At 48.5% G+C, this 23,468-nt stretch overlaps 1 protein-coding gene across 1 annotated transcript in view; it reads right to left on the reverse strand.

Annotated features, from left to right (window-relative positions):
• Nucleotides 1-22,819, reverse strand: part of GALNT12 (polypeptide N-acetylgalactosaminyltransferase 12) — a 548,792-nt gene extending 525,973 nt beyond the window's left edge. Inside the window, exon 1 of the mRNA XM_069620610.1 lies at nucleotides 22,192-22,819. Within this exon, the coding sequence (XP_069476711.1) occupies nucleotides 22,192-22,589 (398 nt within the window). The 5' untranslated portion in view covers nucleotides 22,590-22,819. The remainder of the gene's footprint in view (nucleotides 1-22,191) is intronic.
• Between the last annotated feature and the right edge of the window lie 649 nt (nucleotides 22,820-23,468).

Here is a 23,468-nt window from a genome sequence, read left to right on the forward strand (position 1 = left end):
TAATCACTGCCTCTTTCCACGCAACCATTCATCTGCCAGTTTTAATTATGGCATTAAAGGCAATCGTTAGAGTTGGGACCCAAATATGAAGTAAATCATAGAATAGATACACCAGAATACCAATACCCCTGGACAACGATTATGGACCTTTACATTTACCTTTGAGGAATCTAGACTCCACCTTTTATCATTTCTTCTCCTAATTTCACCATGAAGATCATCCCAAGGGAAATTGTGGAATAGTCCCTAAACCAGGTAAGGGGTGGCATGTGCGTCAAGTTGAATTTTATTTCATTTTGGGCTGGGACTGTGTGAGGGGTGTTTGACGCTTGTGGGAGAAACTGGGGCAGGCTTCTGGGACAAATGAACAGGGATTCTGGTCCGAACCTGATTGCCTCACAAACGCTGTCCAGTGCCTTGACAGGCAAATGTCCCAGCTGGTCACAGCACCTGAGCAAGTTAGAGTGAGGTTTGAGATGGCACTCAAACTGCCCACCGACATATGAAGCAGACGTTTCTCAAAACCAAACGTTTTTGCCTGCCATTACCCTTAGCAACTAGCTTACGGTATTGGATTCATTTAAAAAAAAGTAAAGAGGGAGAGCGGAAGGGGAGCTAGTGGCAAGATGAAAAAGGGACCTCTATGCAAGAGGCTAATAATAGGAGCACGGGAGGACACAAGATGTAAGGCCTTTTCCATGCGTTTCTTTAACTTCTGATGCTTTATAGTGGTTTTTTACAAACCTTGCTATTCCATGTTATGATTTGCTAAATCTGGGTTCAGGTTTGTCTGCCCATTGAGGTCTCCTACTGCTTCCACAGTAATATGCTCAAATTCAACATTCCCTCACACGATACAAATGCCAAACAAGCGATCCACACATGGCAATAGAAGACCCCACCCAACAGACATCAGTACACTACACCTTCAGAATCAACGCACATACCACATACTGGGCCAATGAATCCTAGCGCCACAAGTACACAAACCTCTGCTTTGAACGCAAATGTCTGTGCTCTTGACGCAAAACACCTAGAAAGTGACCTGCACACAGATCAGGGTGCTACTGCTCTGCACACATTGACAACCAAGAAAAGCGATCTGCCTCTTCTCCCACTAACCAAACCCACCTCCTCGCTTTCAGATCTTCCAGAGTGCCTGGAGACGATGCAAACTGCATCAGACGCTGTATAAATCCTAGCATAGCATAGCATGACCTTTCAAGGAGGGCTGGCGGAAAGGCTGTTTTGGAATAAACTTTAGGTCCTTGTTAAAAAGTCCTTCGCGGATTGACAGTTTTCTACTGTACTGTAGGGATCTTCAAGCACAGCTGGCTTTCACCAGGCCTAAAGTGTGAAACCGTACTTCCTCCAGTAATACGTAAGCCATGAACGAGCCCAAACCAACCAAAGCAGTCCTTACTATACAAGGACTCCCACACCAGATGTGTCCACATAGTGTGGGCACGAGGAGGGGGACTGAGGGAATTTTACCAACTGTGGGATTGAGTTGGCGGACTGAGGGGCTTGCAGCACTGAAAATAATGGGCACAGACTGGGGGTGGTAACAACTCCTCTCCCAAGGAACCAGAGAAGATCACGCTATTATTCAGTATTCACAAGCCGTTATCAAAGAAATCAACCATGATGTTGTCTTGGAAGGACAGGGGCCCCAGATTGTACTCCAGGGTGTTCCTTGTAGGGAAGTCATGATGAGGTTTTTGAATCATATAGAAAATGAAAAGGCTGAACAAGTTCCTGCCCCATGTGTGCTTCAAGATGGAGACGGAACAGATTATTCATTTGTTCTCTCCATGAACCTTCCTGCTCACGATCAACCCTCCCCATTCACTAGAGCCACTGGCTATTTCTATGGTTCCTAATGCAAGAATGTCTCTTTAGTTCGACATACTTTCTCCCTTTCCGTCTTACATCAGCAGAGTGTGCTCTCGAAGACGAAGATAAAGCCCCCAATAACAGGATGGTAACATCTACCATGATCTATGTGCACCCCAGTTTAGATGACTGGATAATTCATGCACAATCCTTTGATCCGGCACGGACAGTGACACAAGCAGTTTGTGGAAGCCTGTGCAAGCCGGAAGAAACACATACACAATTTTAAAAAAGGATGAGGCCTCCAAACTTGTATTTACTCAAACAACTTGGAGCTTGACCCTCTATCTCTTCGGCACCGTCGAGAGCCGTTGTTATGCACTTTCGTTTGAATCTGTTAAAAACAAAAGAGAATTTACGGCTATGGGATAAGTGAGACACAGCAATGCAGATTTTGCTCTAGGGAAACTGAAACGCTAAAGAATTTGATTCTGTAGTACGCCGCGTTAACTAACATAAGAATTCTATGTTTTGGTCAATTTGTTAACTATGTTGCTTTTGTACCAAGTGAGACACTGTGGGAAATATTTTTTTTGGAAACTCAATTGCAATGACTCTGGCATCAATACACTTTATTTATAGGATAGATTTGACATAATAGAAAGAAACAAGTAATTATTTTAGGACACGGATTTCTAGGAGAAAGAAGGACTGCAGTTAAGTGGTGCTTTTTCAACATCTTAGTTTTATGTGGGGTGGAGGGTGCTTGTTTGGGGAAGACTAATTCCAAGCTTTTAAATGTTTGGATTTCAATGATTGTATAGTTCTTCTTGATTGGTATTGATTTTTTTTGTTTCCTTTTGTTTCTGTATATTCTTAGATTGATAAATTGTGTAAGGCTTACGTGTAAACTATAAACACATTTTTTTAAAAAATGTAATTCCTTTGTGAATGTCAAGAAATCGCAACTCAGGAGATTACATTTACTGGAACTCATTTCAAATTGACAATATAAAGTATTTTTCTACCAATAGCCAGAGCCTTGAAACAGATCCCCTTTTTACAATGTTAAGAGAATATCCCCTCTCGGGTGACTCACAGATCACCCCAGATCCCCTTCAGCCGGGCTCAGATCCTTCCTCTTACACAATTAGTCTCCCTCAGCCATGCTCCAACCAATTTCAGTTCGCATTAAACTATTGAAGACTTTTGAATGTTCACAGGGTTTAGCATGACCCTTGCAGGACCACTTTGATCTCAAAATTCCCTTCCCACAGTTGCCAACCAGTTGGATACCTAACAGGGACCTTTGAATGAGCACCCACGTGGTGCCAGAACACTCTGTCTACAGTATCTTTCTTGGCCTCCAAAATTCAATCACTGCTCTAGTTTTCAATTGTATTCGTGTCGCTCGTTCCATACTTTTCACACACTATTTTCCTTACATTTCTTCATACAATGTTGCTGCTTTTTCTAACACAGGCTGGTCTGGTATCAGGCTCTCCGACTCACTGGTTGTGCTGTCTTTACTGGTGCTGCTTTGGTGTAGGAGCCCAGGACAGTACCACGGCAGCAACCGTTCCTCCCTGCCTTGGTATTGACGCAGGAGAGCCCTGTGTGCCTCAGGCATACAGGTTTCTTCGGCTTTAGTCCCTGGTCTTAGGTTTCTTATTGTCCAAGGTTCACGGTCTGAAAAGGTCAAGGGCACTTCCCTCCTTTCAACCCTCTCTGGTCTTGCCGTCTTTCTCCTCGTATTAAACTGCCATCTTGGAACTGCTGCTTCCTCGTGTGCTTTGCCTTGCTCAGAGTGTGCTTTCGTGCTTCGCCTTCTATCTGTGTGGGGAAGTGTGATGGAAGTCAGGTGTGCGTAATGATCAGCGATTGTCTGACCTTGCTGCACCATTGTATTGGGACATGTCAGGTATACGGCTCTGGTGTTGGTCCATTTTCGCTCAATGAGCTTTCCGTGAAAAGGTTTTCATGTGGGTAAAGCGGGTGGTCGAGTTCCTAAGTATCCTACCTGGTACAATGGGAAAAGGTGTTGGAGGGTGGGAGACACCGTTTTTCTGTTTTTTGTCCCACTCCCCAAAGACCCCTCATCCAGGTGATCTTCCTGCACTGGCCCACCCCCAGGAACTGGATCCAAAAGCCATGGCCATGTCCTGGCCACCTGGATGACAGATCTCCGGGAACTAGTGGGTGAGACACCCTCAGGCATCGCACAGTGGCCATTCTCATTTTCAGACTTTTCTGCAGGTGAGGACAGTGTTGGTAGGAACCAACAACACTGTGACAAAAGCATACACAACTAGGCAGGGTGGGGTATGAAAAATCCATCTTCATGGATAGTCGCATCGCAACTAATGCTACAGGCAAAGTCTCTTGTGGAATCTCTTCAAGTAATTTCCATAAGGAGAGTATTGGATAAGAAGCACATCTTTCAAGCCCTCCTCACTTGCCTGGACCCATCCCTGTTGAGGTCAGCATTCAGGGTGATTTGCAGGAAGTTTGAGGGTTCCCACGGTCAACCCGTGTACAGACTGCTGCAATGCCCAGGCTGTATGGTGCTGTTCATGGTCTCAAGATCCGGCATCCTTGGCAGTGGATGCTGGGTCAGTGGGCAGGCTGGACCTTTTATTTCGATTTTCCTCCCATTTCGTTATTTCTGCAAGTTTTGATAAAAGTGAAGACAAGAGAAGGCTCTACTGATACCTTGGTTCCCTATTCTCTGTTGACAGGTGGAAACAAATTTCTTCTGGAGATGATCCTCGCCCTGATTGAGTGTCGAGACGATCAACTTTGCCCTGTCGATCGCCCGAGGTAAGTGGTGTGGAAGAAGAGTGGAAGGGATTGAAAAGTCTGGTTCGTAGATTGCATGGTTCTGTCCAGACAACTGTCCACCAGACTGTCCTATAACCATCACTGGCTATCTTTTCCTCAATGGCATTGGGCAAAGAGTATACAGCTACTTTCTTCCCAGTCTTCAGTGATTCTGGATTTTCTCCTCGAGGGTTTAAACATGAGCTTACGCCCAGAGGAGGTTTGTTAGGGCCTTTCATATCCCTTGGGGAAGGCTAGAGATGGTTGAGACAATGGTGCCTAGAACACTAAAATCTTTCATTTTTCTAGTTCTTCAGAATACTACTTGTCAAGTTAGTTTGCCTCCTTTGGGCTGCCACCAGGTCCACAGGGCTTGAAACTTCCATACGTTTACTCTTTAGAGATTACAGGGTTGAAAGGACATTCAGGGAACATGTTTTGGCGGCTAAAACCAGTTTTACAGGCGAGATAACATGAAGGCATTAGTATGCGTGCATCCTTACTTGAGAATTCTCGTGGAGGATAAAGTGCTCCGGCCGGGGATTGAAATCACGTGACCTGCAATATATGAGATTCGAGAAAGATGGGTGAAGATATCTCACTCCTAGATGTTCGACAGGAAGTTCTTGTGTACAAGGAGGACTGCAGAGTTCCAAAAATGTGGCCATTTGTGTGTTACCCATTGTGACAAGGCTAATAACCTGTAAAGGATTGGACATCATGAAACTAGACCATACATTATAGAGACTTTTCTCGAACCGTCCGATTTTTGCATACAGAAGGAGCATGGTGTTGAACACTTGTCCAATCTGAATTTGACCATAGCAGAAATACTAGCATCTAATACACCAGGACGCAATCATGCTATAACTGCCAATATTGTGTTAATATCATGAAAGGAAACCACATTACACATCAATATTTAGGCAAGAAAATGTACCTGAAACATTCATGTACTTGTGACTCCACCAATGTAGTGTACGGTTTTAAATGCCCATGTGGATTCTACTACATGTGGATAACATCACGGAAAGTCAGAACTCGTTGGACGGGCCATAAGTCTAATGTAAGATCGAAAAATCAGAAATCACCATTAACTGTACACCGTCTAGAAGCAAGACACAACATTTCCCACTTGCAATGTGTGATTCTAGAGCAGGTAGTTGCCCCCAAGAGAGGGGGCGAGTTACAGAAAAAGCTATTACTGAGAGACATAGTGTGGATTGACATACTTGATTCCTTGACTCCCCGAGGGATGAACAACAAATGGGATTTATCATACTTTATACAAACATGAATTGGGTGGATCCGACCATAAAAACAGAAAAAGATCCTTGCTTTGTTTATTCAAACTATTATGGTTGAAATATGCAACTACATCCTATTACTCTTTAAAATAATGTGTTCAATGTATCCGATATCCAGGCTCGGTTTTTCTAAAGCCAAACCATGTGAATGTCACCAACAGAGACTGTACATAGATCATTTGAGAATAATTTATGGTGTAGTAATGGGAAGCAGATTGACCATGTTAACATTCTTTGGGGTCTCATCAACCCATGACTTCTAGTCACTTGAAATAGATGAGGATAGAATTCAGAAGGGTAACGAGTTACCTATTAGATTGTGAGTGGGATTTCATCAACCTGCGAATTCCAGAAGTTAATGAACATGCATATGCGTCAGAAAGGTTGTGAATTTTTAATGTAACAACGCAGAAGATTGAAGACTTCTAATATAAAGATAATTAAGAATGGTGGTTTTCTACCCATTAGATTGGAGTGGGATTTCATCAACCCAGAGTATCAGAAGTTACAATATATTACTTTAAACAGGTATGCATAGTTATTAGAAATGTAATGAATCAGTAATAACCATGCAGAAGGTTGAAGACATCTAATATAAATTTGTATTAAATCGCTACATGGGAATTAGTTGCTAATATCTAGAGCGGAATCTAGATTGTAAGAGGGTTGAATCACCAATAGCCTTGTGGAATTACCTATGTAACATTGTAGGTGGCTTTATACTTGAAATAAGAACTTGTATTTTCACATGGGAATTAGTAGTTAAACCCGTAACTTCTGGTCACATCTTGATCGAAATTTAGAATGTTAGTGGGTGTTAGAAAACCTTGAAGCCTATGAATAGGAAGTGATTTACAGGGTGATTTCAACAAAACCTTCACATAAATGCACAGGTAACCGATAATCACACATTCTACTCTGTAGTTAGGAGTGCCGTTGAGCAGCCCAAGATGGCTGCTTAGCTCTTTAGCTCCGTGTGGCTCCAGCAGAAATCCGCTTACATCTGCAGCACATTACGTTCCCGACACCTATATTCCACAGAAGCTGCAGTTTGTCCTTTTTGGCCCGCATCGTGAAAGTTTGGGACCGATCCGTACATTGGAAGCCTGCCTACGGTGCCGGCAGCGGCGGTTGGCCGAGTGTGCACATTGGCCTTGGCGCGCGCCTGGCTCCTGTTCTCTCTCGTTGGGCTTCCCGCGGCCGCGACTGCTGGTGCGACTGGGTGCGGGGCGCCCGAATATCCCAGCTCTTGGGCTCTCGGCGGGTGAGTGGAGACGTGGCGCAGCTACGGGGGACCAGACCTGCTCGCCATCGTGGCGGCCCCTGCGAGAAGTGTCGCAGTGTGAGAGGGGCTGCGGCTGGGGCCTGCGCTGGAGCCCGCCAAGATCGTCCACCCCCTCCGCTTCCAGAGCCGGAGCTCTTCGCCTGGCGGACGGCGCAGTGCTGCTGGGCCGTCACCCAGGTACCATCCAAGGACTGTGAGGAACCTATACAAGCAATGTCGAACAGATCCAGAGGAGCTGCCAAGGGGGGAGCTATGGACAAGTTTGCCAAGGCTGTCCCAAGGGCCGAGGCGGGCCAAGCGTCATCCTTACAGGAGGAACTCGAGTCTGATCCTCATTCCGGTACATTGGTGCCTGACCTTACTACGCTAATGGAATCAATGGCTAAAAACTTTGCTTCCTTCCATGAGAAATTGGATGACATCAATGCCAATGTCGCTTCACTCAGAACACGAGTGGACGAAGCAGGAACCAGGATCACAGATGCTGAAAATAGGATCCCTGCAAATGAAGACGAAATACATACAGACCCACGGTTGCATCTCTGTCACGTGACATGAAGAATGTGAAGGCAAAGCGTGACGTCTTGGAGTCGGGATGCCGCAGGAATAACCTGCGCATTATTGGTGTTTCTGAGAACGCCCTCAAAGGGCGCATGGAGGACGCTGTCGAAAACCTGCTCAAGGATCTTCAGGGAAACCCTGCCCTGTCACCGTATTTCACGTTCAAACGTGCTCACTGCGTTTTTTTCACCATGCCCCGTGCCGGGCGACATCCCGAGGCCCATCATCGCCAGAATTCTCAATTACCGGGACAGGGACCTCATCCTTCGCCTGGCACACGAGAAGGGTGACTTACGCTTGGAGGCCCACACCATTAGGATTTTCCCTGATTTCTCAGTGGGGGTGCAACAGGAAAGAAACTGCTCAGGGAGTGCAAAGTACCTTATGCCATGTTGTTCCCGGCGCGATTCAAAATCACCCTCAATGGCAAATTATACTTCTTTACTGTCCCAGACGAGGCAGTGAAATTTATCGAATCGCAAATACCACTTCATAATCCAGAAGGGGACCTTGCCAATAACGATTAGTCACGAATTACCTCGCTTGATGATGCCCATTTTATCTGGTGATCCTCGATGTGCTGACGGCAATGTTGTACTGTTCGCTTGGCAAATATGGCTCCCTGCTACAAACGGCCTGGCTGCTGGTTCTGCTCCTGAACTAGCGACACTAAATACCCTTCCTTCCCAGTGCCTGGAGCCGGCCGTGAGCCCCAACTACTCCTTCACGCCCATTTTACTTTGATTAGTATACTGGCTCCTGGGACCAGACATAGGAGCCGTTCACTGCAGAAACCTGTTCTGGACATTCTACTCTGTAGTTGTGGAATCATTACAAGATGGCTGCCCGATTCATTAGTCAACAGCGTGGTCTTGCACCGGCTGTTAACACAAGAGTTCCGGCTTCAAAAGACTGACGCGGGGCCCCCGAAAGGTTAATGCCATCCAGGCGTGGTCCAGTCAACCAGCAGCTGCCGCAAGTACGGTACGGAGATTTAGGTAGATAATAGATGTGAAGTGTGTTTTACGCTTGGAACCGATTGATACATCTTTTATGCCCGCTTTGTAAGTCCTCAGAGACTTTGTTCCTCATGAGAATCATGCTCAGAATTTGATGTTCGCTTAATTAAGTCCAGCGAGCATGTCTCAAGTTTTGTTTTATAAAAATTAGTATTAAGGATCAAAAATATTTGTTTATGATGCCTTTTTGTTTTAGGGACACATTTTGGGAGATATTGGGCCTCATTACAAGTATGGCGGTAAGGCAACTACGGTGCCGGTATCGCTACCGGCACTGTTGCTACCGTACTGCCATACGAGTTCTGCTCGCAGGTGCCCTTGCAGCCACCAGGTCTGACCTGGGGGCGGTACTGGCACCCAGGAGCAGAACATGATGGTAGCACCGGTACCCTATTGGGCCGACTGGGAATGCGGAGTCCCTCATTACTGGCACCCGCGAACGGGCAATTACCGGGTCTGCCAAACTCAGAATGACCTGGTAATTGCCCATTCTCGGGTGCCAGATTTTTTCACAAGTTTGGAGGTAGCCTGGAGGTAGCCTGCCTGTATTACAGGCATGGCTACCTCCAAACTTGTAATGATGCCCATTGAGACAATTAGAGGTCAGTGCCACCATTTTATTTTACACAAGAAACTTTTAGTGAACAAATGATACAAGTAGTAAAGCATATCATTATCTTTTGTAGGTAACATTGAAGTAATATTTTGAGCCAACATGACAGCTGTGTAAGGATAAGAAGATGTATGCTAAACGTGTCTGCAAAGTTTGAAAAACCATGTATATTATTATAAAAGCTGTCAAATCATGTGGAAAATAATTTTTGATTGAGAAGTTGTATTATATGAGTGTTTTTGTCATAGAATATTGATGAATTTATTACTAAGAAGATTGTTAAAATTATTATTTTATGTGGAAATTAAATTGAGAAAGTATTTACATTGAATGTGTTGGTATTCAGTTGAATAAGTGAATACATTGATTCAATAAAGTTGAGGGAGGACTCCCCATAAGAGTACATTCGGACTACCTGTTGGACTTCAACAGATCATACTGGTTTAAGGCCAGTACCGTGGCCGTGTCAAGAGAGGAAGGGTGGGAAGCCTATTGGGGAGATATCCAGAGCCAGTCTTACACCTTAAGTGGATTATTGCAGTATTCAGATGCAGTCGCCACCAGCTACCCTAGCTCACCAGGGGCTTGTGGCGAAATTAAACCCCTTTCATACTGGGGACTGACCAGTGGGGCAATCCAACCGAGCCCCAATAATACAAACAGAGACAATGGACTTTCCAGACCGCCATAGCCGTTCCGCCGCAGGTCCATGTGGAGAAAACTGGCGTGGCTTAGCCTATTTCTGAAATCACATGAAACATCCCTGCCCCAGTTGGGGAAGACAGGGCCAGATTAACCAGGTAAAGGGGACCAATCCCAAAATGAACGACTAATATAAGCCAGGAACAGGAAACACGAAATGTGTATGATTTGGGTACGTTTATATGAGATGAAGGTGGAAGAGCAACAGACCAGCAGGTGGGAGGAAGGAAAGAGTGGCAGAATTGGGATGCGTTTTCTGAAGAAGGTGAGGTATTGGCTAGTAAGTAAAAGTAGTCCTGCAGTGTCAGTGTGCGTCTTTGTGTGGCAAGTGTGGTGCTTATTGTTAGTGTAAAGAGTGTCTGTGAAGTGGATGATATTGAGGGAAAGGAGGGGGTTCGAGTAGTGTGGGGGAGGGAGTAGTAGTTTGAAGGGTGTAGGAGCAGTCTGGAGATGGAAGAAAGAGTAGTAGTGCGGAGAGGAGTGAGGAGTGATATTAAAGGGAGGAGGCAAGGTCTAGAGAGTGAGTGACATTGGAAGGGATAGAAGTGCAGTAGCTGGAGAACCAAGTTGGGTAGGGTTTGATGTAGAAAAAAAACAGGAAAGGAAAAGAAGTGTGAGCAATAACAACCAGTCTACTCCTGTACAGCACTAAGAACTGAGGAGAGTAGGGTCAGTTAGGACGTCCCTGAGGCAGTCTAGTCGGACATCCCTTAGGGCGTCATCATGAGTACAAGTGAGCTTTTAGACAGTAGGCGTCAGTATCAGGTAGCACTAACCCGGGTAAGGGATGCCTGCATTAAGGTGGAAGTTGGTTTTCAGAAGAGTCAGAAAGGGGCGGCCCTGGGGTCCATAAAAACATCAATAAAAACCCTTGAACAGCCTCTGAGATTTGGAGTCATTCTTGTTCCATTTCTTGCACCATGGAAGAGTGAGAAGGGATGATGCCATCAACTGCTAACCTCAGCAGGTGTTTTATAATTGTTAAAAAGGTATAAGAATTACAGGGTTTCACCTTCCGCCTATTGTTCAAGAAGATCAACAAGGAAGGGGCGGGGGATAGGGCTTAGTAGCTGAAGTCATTGCAAGTCCTTATGGTTACCCATTAGAGTGTCATTTGGATGTTTCGAAATTCCAACTCTTATAATCTAGCCAGCATAGCCAGTGGTGAAGGATCACAGGAGCTGCAGTCCACATCATCTGTAGGGACACCTAATGAATAACCAAGTTCTAACTGAGGTCTAGGGAACAGACACTTGGGGCTCTACGTCAACATTCGTACAACATTACAGGACTGATGCGAGAAGGCTCAATTATGTTTTAGTTGGGAATTCCGTATTTCATGCAGCTTTCATTCCATGATTTGTGTCATGAATGTGTGTTTTTGCAGTTATGTCTTCAAATAGTGAGGACTGGAACGAGGGAAAGTGATCCAGGAGTAATGCCTAGATTATGTAGGTTATCCCATTACTGGGGGTCTCCTCCCACATCACAAAACTCGGAACCCTTCCAGATTGTTTCTACTTCTCGGATATGGCTACAGGAGGAAGCAGTCTCCCATGTTACATTAGTGAGATGAGGAAGGGAAGTGGCCTAGATTGAAGGAGAGTGTGGCCATTTTCTTTAGTTGACATTTTTATTGAATCACACAAAAGGCTACAAAAGACCACCATAAGAGAAAACATTGAATATCACTGATAGTGTCTCCTCCTCCACCGCCCCCTCTCTCCCGCCCGCACTCCCCAACAACTCCCCTCAAGCATTAACACAACCAAGGGTACTAAGCATCCACCATCACTCTTCTACTAGATTTAAGTGCACCACGTAGAGGTCAAATTAACTGCACGGCATCCACCATTTACATCGTTTTAGCATCTTAATAGCAGCTATTGGGGCTACACCGCGCACTTCCAGGCTGACCTCCCATTATGTTCCTCCCAGGAATTTTGTCCAAAATCGAGACCACCCTCTTCCAACTCTGAACTTGCCCCGTGGAGGACGGCTGTCAATTTCTCCATAAGGTAAACATCTTTGGCCTTGGCCACCCATTGACCCAACTCCGGCAGTTTCTCCCTTTTCCAGTGCCTTGTCAGACAAGCCCTGGCCACAACCAACATGAAAAGGGCCATGTGAAGCAGAGCCCTCCATCCTCCGTGCTGTCTTTCTAGGCCAAATAACATCAACATGGGTTTTATGGTGCGTTCAATCCTCTCCGCTTCGACCCATCCCAAGATCTCCGCCCAGAAGATCTGTACCTTCTGACACCCCTACTGCATGTACCAATCATCATCTCTTTCCCCACACCCATGCCAACAATACGGGCTCACTGACGAAAACATTTTAGAGAGACTCACTGGGCCATACTGCCATTGGTGTAGCAGTTTTATTCCATGCATTTTATATTGACATGCAATATAGGTCTTATACGCCCTCCTGCACACGTTAACCCATAGGCGTTCATCCAGCTCCAAGCCTACCTTCCTTTCCCGCTTTAAGCAGAGCCCCCCCACCTTTCCCGCCCCTGCCACCACCAGTGAATGTAAAGCTGAGAAATTAGTCCCTTCATCTTCCTGTGTGTGTCCAGAATCTTTTCAGTTGTGGTGAACTCTCGTCGTACTGATTCTCTCAATTTTCCTACTATAAGCACCCCTTTCAACCTCAAATATAGGAAGACTGACAATTTACCAATATTGAAAGCCACCTCCGGGTCTTGGATCGTGATGAAGTGCCCATCCACCCACAGTTGTCCCACTCTGGCCAGCCCCGCCTCAAACCAAGCCTGATATCTCTCTGCATCTGGGATGTCATCCCTAATCAGCCCAGAGATGTCGAAGTGGTGACAGCCATGTGGTGACCCCTTCCATTCCAGACGTCCCTCAAGACTCCCAGTATCGGGCGTTCTCGGATCTGTCGGTGGACCCCTTCTCTTGGAACCCAAAGCCATTCTTCTACCGTTGCTGGATGTAGATACGGTTTTCTAGAAACACCCACTGTTTGTCCAGGTCTTTGTGGAAATGTGGCACCAGCTCCCTCAGTTCGGAGGCTTTATAGAACAACGCAAGGTCCGCGAGACCCACCCCCCCACTATCTTTGGGTAGCACCAGGGTGTCGTAAGCGACCCCTGGCTTCAACCCTTGCCATAGGAACTGAAGCATCTGCCCTGTAGCTTCTCTCAACAGCCCCTTCCGGTACTATAACCAGTAACATCTGAAACATATTCAAGATCCTCATAAGGAGGTTAATTTTGAGGGCATTCAATTGGCCCATCAATGAAAAGGTAGACTTGCCCCACATTGCTATGTCTCTAGATAATATTTCCAGCCGGAGCGGATAATTAGCTCCACTTAAGTCCTCTAGGTATGTAGTAATATTCACCACCAGGAATCAAATACTCGAACTGGATCTCCATCCCCAACTGCCGGAGAGCCACAACATCCCTTTGACCATCCACTGCAAATGGGGACAGAACAGATTTCTGCTGGTTCACCCTAAACCCAGAGAAAGACCCATATTCCTCAACGAGTGCCATCGCTGCTGGGACTGAGCTATGTGGGTTGCGTAGATGTAGGAGGACATAGTTTGTGTATACGCATAATTTGAACTCCCCGTCTCTGACCCAAATTACCTCCACTTGAGGGGCCTGCCTTAATCGTTCCCCCAAAGGTTCCATGGACAGAGCAAACAAACAGGGGGTGAGAGAGGTCAACCCTGTCTCACTCCCCTGCCCAACTCGATTACCCTGGAGAATTTGCCATTGATCGCCACCCGCGTCAGGGGAGTAGCGTATATCGTCTTCAACCCATAATCCTAGTCCAAAATATTTACTTCCTCATGACCCCAAGAAGGAATCCCCAGTCTACCGCATCAAAAGCCTTTTCAGCGGCTAAAGCTACCAAGGTAGGATTACCCCCTGGTCCCTTGCTACATCCATAAGATGTAGAGTCTTCCGGATTGTGTCTGCACCCAGTCTAACTCTGATGAACCCCACCTGGTCTGAGTGCACCAAGTGGGGCATCACACGATGCATTCGGGAGGCTGACGCTCTCGTAAACATTTTAGCACCAACATTCAGAAGAGATATGGGTCAGTATGATGTACCCTTCCCTCCTTCGGGATTACCAAAATAAACGCCCTTCTAAAAGAAGCGAGTGCCCTCCCTTTCTCCAGGATATGATCATAGAGCCTCACCATGTGGGGGGCCAGTTCACTAGCCATAGCTTTGAAAAATCCCACTGTGTACCAGTCGTCCACTGGTACCTTCCCCACCTTCATCCCCCGAATTGCCACAAGCACCTCAGCCTGGGTTAATGGGCACTCCAACTCCATCGTCTCTTCCCCACTAAGGTGAGGAAGGGACACATCACACAAGTATTGTTCCAGGTGCCGCTCCTCGAACACCCCCTCCTTTCTGTATAAACCCTCATAAAAAGCCGCAAACTCTTGTGCGATTTCCCCCTTTATGGAGTGTACTGCTCCCTGGGCATCCTCAATACACCGTTCAGCTCTCTGTCCCCGAAAGCATGATGCCAATAAGGCATCGGCCTGGTCTCCCTTCTCAAAATAATGTTGTTGCAGGAACTGTAACACCACCTTTCTCACTACTAATTCCTTCAGTGCCTTGTCCGCTCCCGATCCTCATGGGCTCACAGCCTAGCTAGAGTCCCCCTCACTGGGGTGTCCTGAATGCGAGCCCCCCCGGCTAACCCTATTTGGCCTAGGCCACCATAACAGAATGGGGCCTGCTGCACGGTCTCTTCCCGGCCCATGTGCGCACTCTCGCCACTTGCCAAACCAGCCCGACTGCGGTTGGATGGCACCAATAAGGCCTCCACAAAGCACTGCAGCAAACTCCCAAGTATGCTGGGGAAGAAGCTCTCTAGATAGTCGCGGGATGGGAATCCGCAGAGCTCGTCTTTACGCGGCCACCATGGTCTGCGCCCCTTGGTGGTCTCCGGCCATTTGTTTTTAATATGTTCCGTAGTGCATGCAATGACCTCCGACAGTGAACATTGCGATGAATATGGAGATTATCATACACACCCTGGGCATAATGGGTCAAATATAATGGACACCAAGGTACAGTATGCATATTGTGTGAAAGTTACATTTGTGGTACAGCATATACATTCTTTTAATTTCCCAAAAAGTAGTTCCTGGTGATTCAGGTTTATCCATGACCACCGGCTCATCAAGTCCTAATTTTGACTCCTGAAGGTGCACTTTTTTCAGCCCTTTTGTAAAAATCACATTGTGAATGGTGCTGTCTCTAGGATGGTATGATGTCCACGCGATGCAAGTCACGTGGGCAAGGAAATAAAGAGATGAGCGAAAGCCCACAAAGGAAGTTCCCGCTCCGTGACCATACTGAACACGTCTGTTACCAGCACAGCAGATCGAGCCCGACCCCCAAGCCCCAGGCGCCCCAGGGCCTGCTGACTCGTGTCGCGCCCACATGCAGAGGCGTCTGGGCAGCAGCCACTCGACATCCTGAGGCACGCTCCAACAGCTGGTGAGACGGGCCGCAACGCCAGAACACCACGTCCCAGGCAGCCCTAGGCCCTTCTGACCCACATCGCGCCCTCCCCACCTGGGTGTCAGTGCAATAAAAAGAAAAGAAAAAAGGAGGTAAGTGCACATTGTAAACCGCGCGGCACAGAGAGACAGACACAGGAGCATGCCTCCCCAGCACCATCCCAGCAACAGAGAGTCACACAAACCACGCTGAAAGGCACAACACATGCGGCTACACCGCCGCAGAAACAAAATAAAACACGTGCAGCCTCATTCATGCCAGCTGCGCAAAGAGGCTCAAAACCCAATTGATTACGTTCGCTCACGCGCGTAGGGCCCCACCACAAGCAAAACACTGCCCCATGGTCACAAGGCTGTCATCAGGGACTGGAGCAGCCATAAGGATATCAGAAAATTACGCTAGGCCACCAGTAACAAACCAGCGACACTCAGGACCAAGCCCAGCCAGTCTTCCCACTAGCAATGCTCCTGGTCTCTGCCAGAAACAGGGACGGTGCTCCCATGCCGGAAAAGCACTGAGGCAAGCACCTGAGACCCACGGGCACGCAGACAAAGACACATACCAGTTATACCCCGCAGGCCTCCCAACATGGCAGATGACCTTGCAGCGACACCACAGAGGCAACAGGGAGAGAATCCAGATGCCAGCACATGGCTGGACACTACGAAGGGGACCTTCATGCAGCCAGTTCAACCCGTCGGACCCCGGACAGGGCTCCGCTGGGAGCTATGGATCAAAACATTTTGAGCTGAGCATCTAATCATGCGACATCACCAGCGAAGAGAAGAAAAGAACATTCATCATGCTCAAGCTGGGCACCATGGCCCTGCAGCTGTTTAACGCACTCCTAAACCGCTGCACAGAGGATGGATTACGAGACAGCGAAAGACTTCCTCACCAGGAGGTTCAAGCCCAAAGTCAGTCCCGATTTCGAAAGGTTCAAAATGAGCCAAGCCAGACAATAACCGCAAGAAGGTATCGACGACTTCCACAGCCGACTGCGAGAGATGACTATCAGCTGTGACTTCCCGGACAAAGAATTTGCAGTACGGCAACAGGTAATACACGGCCTATCCTCAGACATGCTCAGGAGATCCATCCTATCAGAGACCAATCTCTCGCTGGACACCATCCTATCCATGGGGCGACTACGAGAAAGGACAGACGAACAAGTGTCAGAGATGGACCAAATGATCAGCCGCCTACCACTGGACACTGAAACGCCACGCAACAGCATGACCACGATCAACGCAGTGCGGCAACACAGGCTACAACAAGAGCACTCAGCCAGCCGGACGAAGAATTGTCTTTGGTGTCGAGGACAACAGCACAGAAGAGAACCCTGCCCCACATACGGCACAACCTGCCACACGTGTGGGAAAATAAACCACTATGCATCAGTGTGCCTGAGCTCTCCAATGACCAAGGACCACCCCGCCAGGAGATATACCCCAGACTGGAACGAGACCACCCCAGACTGGAATGAGACCCTGCAACACAAAGCCAGGCCAGTCAGGACAGCCCGACCGCCAACATCGGAGACAACCAAGGAAAGCCAGAGAGAGCAGGAAAGGATGGGCCCGAGCAATCGAGGACCAAGACACTGACAGTGACAGCAGCAACGACGACCAATCCAGCAGGGAAAAGTCACCAAGCCGCACCAATAGGCACCACAACCACAGCAGGCAAAAGGTCCACATATCAGCCGTCGTACCAAGACACGGGGGGAAAACAGGAGCAGAAAATCAACCCGCAGCTGCACCATGGCAGTAGAAGACGTCCCTGCGCTGATGATCGACACAGGGGCCACAGTAAATGTCATGCCGACCATCAGGTTTGATAAACTCAAGCCAAGATCCCTCCTGCAACGGAGACCCATGCTAATATATGCATACGGTTGCAAAAAGCCCGTGCCGGTGGAAGGCTACTTCAAGACTGCCCTCACATATCATGGGAAGAGCTGAAAAACTTTCTTTTACGTTGTGGACACAGGAATTGAGACCCTGCTCAGCTGCCCAACGGCAGAGCGACTAGAGCTCATACAGTTCAACTTTGCAATCCAGTCCAAAGAAATAAATCACCTGCTGGCAAAGCACCGGAAACTGTTTGACGGCATTGGGTGCCTAAAAGGAAGATCAGTAAAGCTCCACATCGACCCCATGATAGAGCCACGAGCTGTACGACACCAGAGAGTTCCTTTCCACGTGAGGGCAGCGGTCCAAGTGGAACTAAGCAAGCTCGAGGACCTCCGGATCATAGAAAAAAAAAAACACTGTCCTCACCGCCTCGGTATCACCCATGGTGGTAACGGCAAAGCCCAAACAGCCGCAAGCGGTCCGCATATGCATTGACATGCACCTGCCGAACGTGGCAATAGGGAGAGAAAGACAACTCGATTGACGAATTGATCGCAGACCTGACAAGCGCCACCATCTTTAGCAAGTTAGACCTACGATCAGGCTACCATAAAATTCGCCTAGCGCAGGATTCACGTTACATCAAAACGTTTTCATCGCATCTGGGGCTGAGAAGATATGCTGCCTCAATTTCAGCATATCATCAGCCACCAAAGTCTTCCAGCACGAAATATGCAAAGTACTCCAGGACCTTCCAGGAGTCACGAATGTCAGCAATGACATCCTGGTGTACGGCAAGACCGAAAAGCAACACAACAGCCGGCTAGTAGCCACCCTACACCGACTAGAAGAGTTAGGTCTAACACTACATGAACAAAAGTGTGAATTTGGGAAGTCCAGTGAAATTTTTTGGCTACCTCTTCAACGAAAAAGGAGTGTCACAAGACCAAGGAAAAGTGGAGGACATTAAGAACACACAAGCCCCGACCACAGCCACGGAGGTCAAGAGTTTCCTTGGCATGGCGACATATTGTGGGCAATTCATCCCCGACTTAGTCACCCCCCTAAGGGAACTCACAAAGATGAAGATGACCTGGGAGTGAGGGGGAAGCCCAGAAAAAGGCCTTCCAAAAGATCAAAGACTCGCTATCCAGTGATGCCACCATGGCGTTTTTCGACACAGCACCCACGACAGAGCTACTGGTGGATGCCGGCCCGATAGGACCGAGAGCTGTCCTCACTCAAACAGACAAGGATGGAGCCATCGTCCGCATCACATTTGCGAGCCGGGCACTCACCCCGACCGAACTGAACTACGCACATACAGAGAAAGAGGCACTGGCCATCATATGGGGATGCAAGCACTTCCACGTGTACATCCTGGAGCACCCAGTGAAAGTGCCGACAGACCATAAGCCACTGGTCTCCATATTCAAAGGCTCAGCACCACACCCCCCCAGCCAGGATTCAGCGCTGGATGCTCGAGCTGCAACAATTCGACCTTGAGATGCAGTATCGGTTCGGAGCCGACAACCCAGCAGAATTTCCTGTTGAGGGACCCCGACCAGCAACTGCCACAGAACAAGCGGCAACCAAAGAAACGGAAGAGCACGTCTGCCAGGTCGTAGCCTGCACCAAGCCACAAGCCATGAAGACCGACAAAATCATAGAGGAGACAGACAAAGACGACCCCTGCCTCTAATTAACCAGAAAGGCAATATAACCGGCGAGTGGAAAACATTCCTCACAGTGGTCACTCAGAAGACACCCCAAGCACAGGAGGTGATACAAGCCCTGTTTGTCATCCGCCATGAGCTATCCGTATCTCTTGAAGAAGGACTCATCCTCCAGGGCCATCGCATAGTGCTACCCACCACTCTCCAGTAAAGGGCCCTCAAACTGGCACACGAAGGCCACCAAGGGATCGTAAAGACCCAAGCGTTCCTCAAGTCGCGCGTATGGATGCCACAAATACAGAAATGGGTTTTAGCACTGGTCGAACCCTGCACAGCATGCCTAGCGACACGCCGGCCTGCCCCCCACCCCAAGCCCATTGCCTGCCCCCCAAGAAACGAGCACCTCTGGGAGGGCTTAATCATTGACTTTTGCACCCTCGCCAACGAAACATACCTCTTAGTGGCCACCCACGAGTACACCCGATACCCGGAGGTCGAGCCAGTAACCTCAACGGATGCAGCATCAGTCACCACCGCGCTGGAGAAGATGTTTGCAATCTCCACAGCATGCCTTCCTCAATAAAAAGTGAAAACGGCCCCGCCCTTCACAAGTAAAGAATTCGAGCGGTTTGTTGACAGCATGGGAATCCGGCACCACCACATTACCCCACACTGGCCTCAGGCCAACAGCAAAAGATTTATGGCGTCCATCAACAAATCAGTGAGAATCGCAAAAGACAAGGGATGACCATGGTTGCCCGAGCTCTACAGGTTTCTCCGGACATACCGGCATACCCCTCACTCAGCAACACAAGTCAGCCCGGCGGCCCTAATGTTCGGGGTCCCCATTCAAACAGGACTACCCCTACATTACTCATGGAGGTCCCCGCTGATAGACCTGGAACAAATAGAACGCTGAAGACAAGAACGCTGAAGACAAGAACACAACACCAGAGAAGACAGAACCAGAAGGGCCACTCCAAGTGGTCTCCAAGTAGGAGAGACAACCCTTGTGAGAAGCAGAGCACAAAAGGGGAAGATGACCCTCCCGTACGAGTCACTCCTCTGGACCATCTAGCCACCGCTACGAGGGGGCTAGAGACGCCTTGACCCGAAATGTGTCCCTCTTCCGTCTGACCCCATCAACACTGTGGGAGGAATCCTGAGAGAACCAGGACCGCACAGGAGGCTGCCCCCCCAGTAGCAGAGAGGACGCCACCCAAGGGGAGACCGAAAGACAGACCGCCCCCGGAGCACCTACCACCAGGTGACGAGGGCCATAGTCCACACAGACCCATCACTCTGCAACGAGGACGAGGTGAACGCTACTCACTCCGGAAGCGGTTGATACCCTCCACCCGACTCCAAGGGTATGTCTTGAACAGCATCTACACACGAGCGCAGAGGTGACTGTCCCAGACTGTTGAGCACAAGAACCACGAGAAGGCTAGAAGATTCCATTGTTGCATTACCCAGTTGTTTGTTCAATTTTGTCTAAAGTTGGAAAGGGGTGTGATGTCCACATGATACAAGTCATGTGGGCAAGCAAAGAGATGAGCGAAAGCCTGCAAAGGGCAGTTCCCACTCCATGACCATACTGAACGCGTCTGTGTTACCAGTGCATGCTTGCCGTGCCCGCGATCCACCGGCCTGCTGGGCCTGGCCGCAGCCCTACCAGGCCAGCATCACAGATGGGTGAACATCTCAATAAACAAGTGGGGCAAAATAGAGATTGACGTCAATGTGATGGACAATAATTTACAGTGAGAACACCCCTCCATCCCATATGCTCAAAAGGCAAGTTGTGTGCCTAATTGTGCATGGGCACACTTTTTCATAATGGTAGCGGAAAACTTACTGAGATGAGCGCCATTTCTTGAGCTTTGCGTCAAAAATATGCAGCAGCCTCGTACAGGTGGTAAAGTGCAGCTTAAAATTCATATAATGATAATGAAAATTCAGGGTTAAAATATCAAAGTTCAAAACGTTTTAAAGAGCACAATTATGCCATTTGCTGGATGGTGGGAAAACGAGGGCTACTTTTAAAAAGGACACTAGAGAGATGTCTAAGAACCGCTGCTATTGACTAATGGGTCACTTATTAAGACGTTAAGCGAGCGCCTTGACTTGCAAGAAAATACACGTCACCATATACTAGCCGAGGGGGAGGTAACCAGACCAATATCCTCCTTTTTACTCTTTCTTCAACACGAACGACTGATCCAAGAGCCAACGGGGGAGGTGCATTAAACAATAAGGAGCAAAGTGAAGGGGGAGGGGGCATTACGGACATGAGCCACACCATTGTTAGCAGTGTAAATAAGACGACAAGCAAAGTTGCCACATGGGCCGATTGCTCTGAAAAAGTCTGCATTTGTACGTGAAGGTACATTAAAAAAAAATGGCAGAAGGAATGGTTGGTGTTTACTTCCCCCCCCAATAAACTTCACATTTGGATGGGGATAAACACAGTGGTAACCATTCGCCAAGTAGCTAGCGCTTTCTATGTATGGCCCGAACCTTGGTCAGCGCCCATGTGGCGGGACATCCAATTGCAAGGATCTTATCAGCGGATTTCGAAAGAAATATCCCACAAGTACCCATTGCTTGACCCCTGGAATACTCAATTATCACATACAAAAACTTGGCAGATATTACTTGCATTCGAAATTAATCGCAACCCAACGACATATATAGAGAGGGGCTTGAACAGGACAGCAACGACAGCACCTGCGGCCATGAAGATGAAATCAATGCTCCAGAAAATGAGAAAAATGCGGCCAAACTGAATTGCAATCAATGCTCCAGAAAATGAGAAAAATGCGGCCAAATTGAATTGCTATGGACACCTGCAGGTGTCTGATACAAGCAAGGAGGGTGCCGCCACAGGTTTCCCTTTGCCTCTTCTACCACATGGGCGCTCTCTCCTGCAATCCCAATACCTTTCTATCTTTAAGCCACCCCTGCGCCCCTTGCTTTAACTCACAGAGGGTTCCAGCGCACCGGCAGGCGGCGGTGCAGAGAGATGCGCTCGCTCAGGTAAGTGTTGATCTGATGCAGGTTGATGCTCGCCTCCTCCTTGGCACGTTCCTCGCCTTCTAAGTTCAGTCTCACAGCCCGGCCCATTTCCCCCAGCGCCCCCTGATCTAGAGGGGGTTTTTCGTAGACCGGCCTCCTCAGGCTGCCTGCCTCCCTCCAGGGCACCGGTTGTGGAGCGGCCGCCTGTCGTCGCTCTGGGCGCTGCGGTTCCTGCTTGACGCTCGTCCCCTCGCTGCCACCGCCCCCTCGGATGAACAGCAGTAGCACCCAGCCTAGCCCCAGCGCCGCCAGCAGCAACAGCCAACGCTTGCGCCCCCGCGGCCCAAAGCGACGGCGACCTATCATGGCTTGTAGTTGGCGTGACTGCTACTGCGGGGCACTGGCAGTGTCCACAACTTCCTCAACTGCACTCGTAGCCCTTGGACACGCCTCCTCCCGGGAAGGCGGAACAAGGAGCACCGGGATGGACAAGAGAGCTCTTGTGAGCTGTTGTGGTGGGCCTCTGGCAGTTGTACGCCACCGTGCACACACCCGCAGCAAACCTCTGCGAGCTGGGCAAGCACCGCTCCCAAAGTAAATCCGGGAAGGCGGTGGCACGTCCTCCTCTGCACACCACTTCCTCCTCCTCTTCACACTCGTACAAGAGGTGACATCCTGCTAGCACTGGCTGCCTGGCGCCTGCACCGACCTACGTTTCACTAACCATCACCTGGGACTGAAGACGTGTACATAATGTGAGCTCTCTTGTTTGTGATTGCATGCCTCGCGTTTAGCGTAAGTGCATATTCATTAGTGGTTAACAAAAAAAAATTCTAAGGCCACTTCACATTCAGAATGGACGTGTAAAGTATGAGCTTCTCAGCTCCTCAACATCGGGTTAATTCATATTACTTAAAACCTAGTGTAATAAACTGGATGATTACTGCCCTATATATCAATTATATGTATTGCACATTTGTATGGTGCCTGTACATACGTGTTTCCAGGCACCACAAGACAAGAGGGGGAAGGGGGGATGGATGGGTGGTGAGCGGGGGAGAACATGGGAATCACGAAAGTAAATCAACAAAAAACGGTTATATTGACCTTCGGACAATCCTACCACGCAAGTACTTGAGAAAGTGGTAAGGGTGAGGAGGTAGAGGGAAAAGTGTAGGAGTGGGGTGCCCCCAGGTAAGGGGAGCCAGGGAATTGCTGGGCGCGCCTAGGTGGCAAGTGCCAGGG

This window comes from Ambystoma mexicanum, chromosome 5q (assembly GCF_040938575.1).
Source record: "Ambystoma mexicanum isolate Mex_15411 chromosome 5q, UKY_AmexF1_1, whole genome shotgun sequence".
Classification (NCBI taxonomy): domain Eukaryota; kingdom Metazoa; phylum Chordata; class Amphibia; order Caudata; family Ambystomatidae; genus Ambystoma; species Ambystoma mexicanum.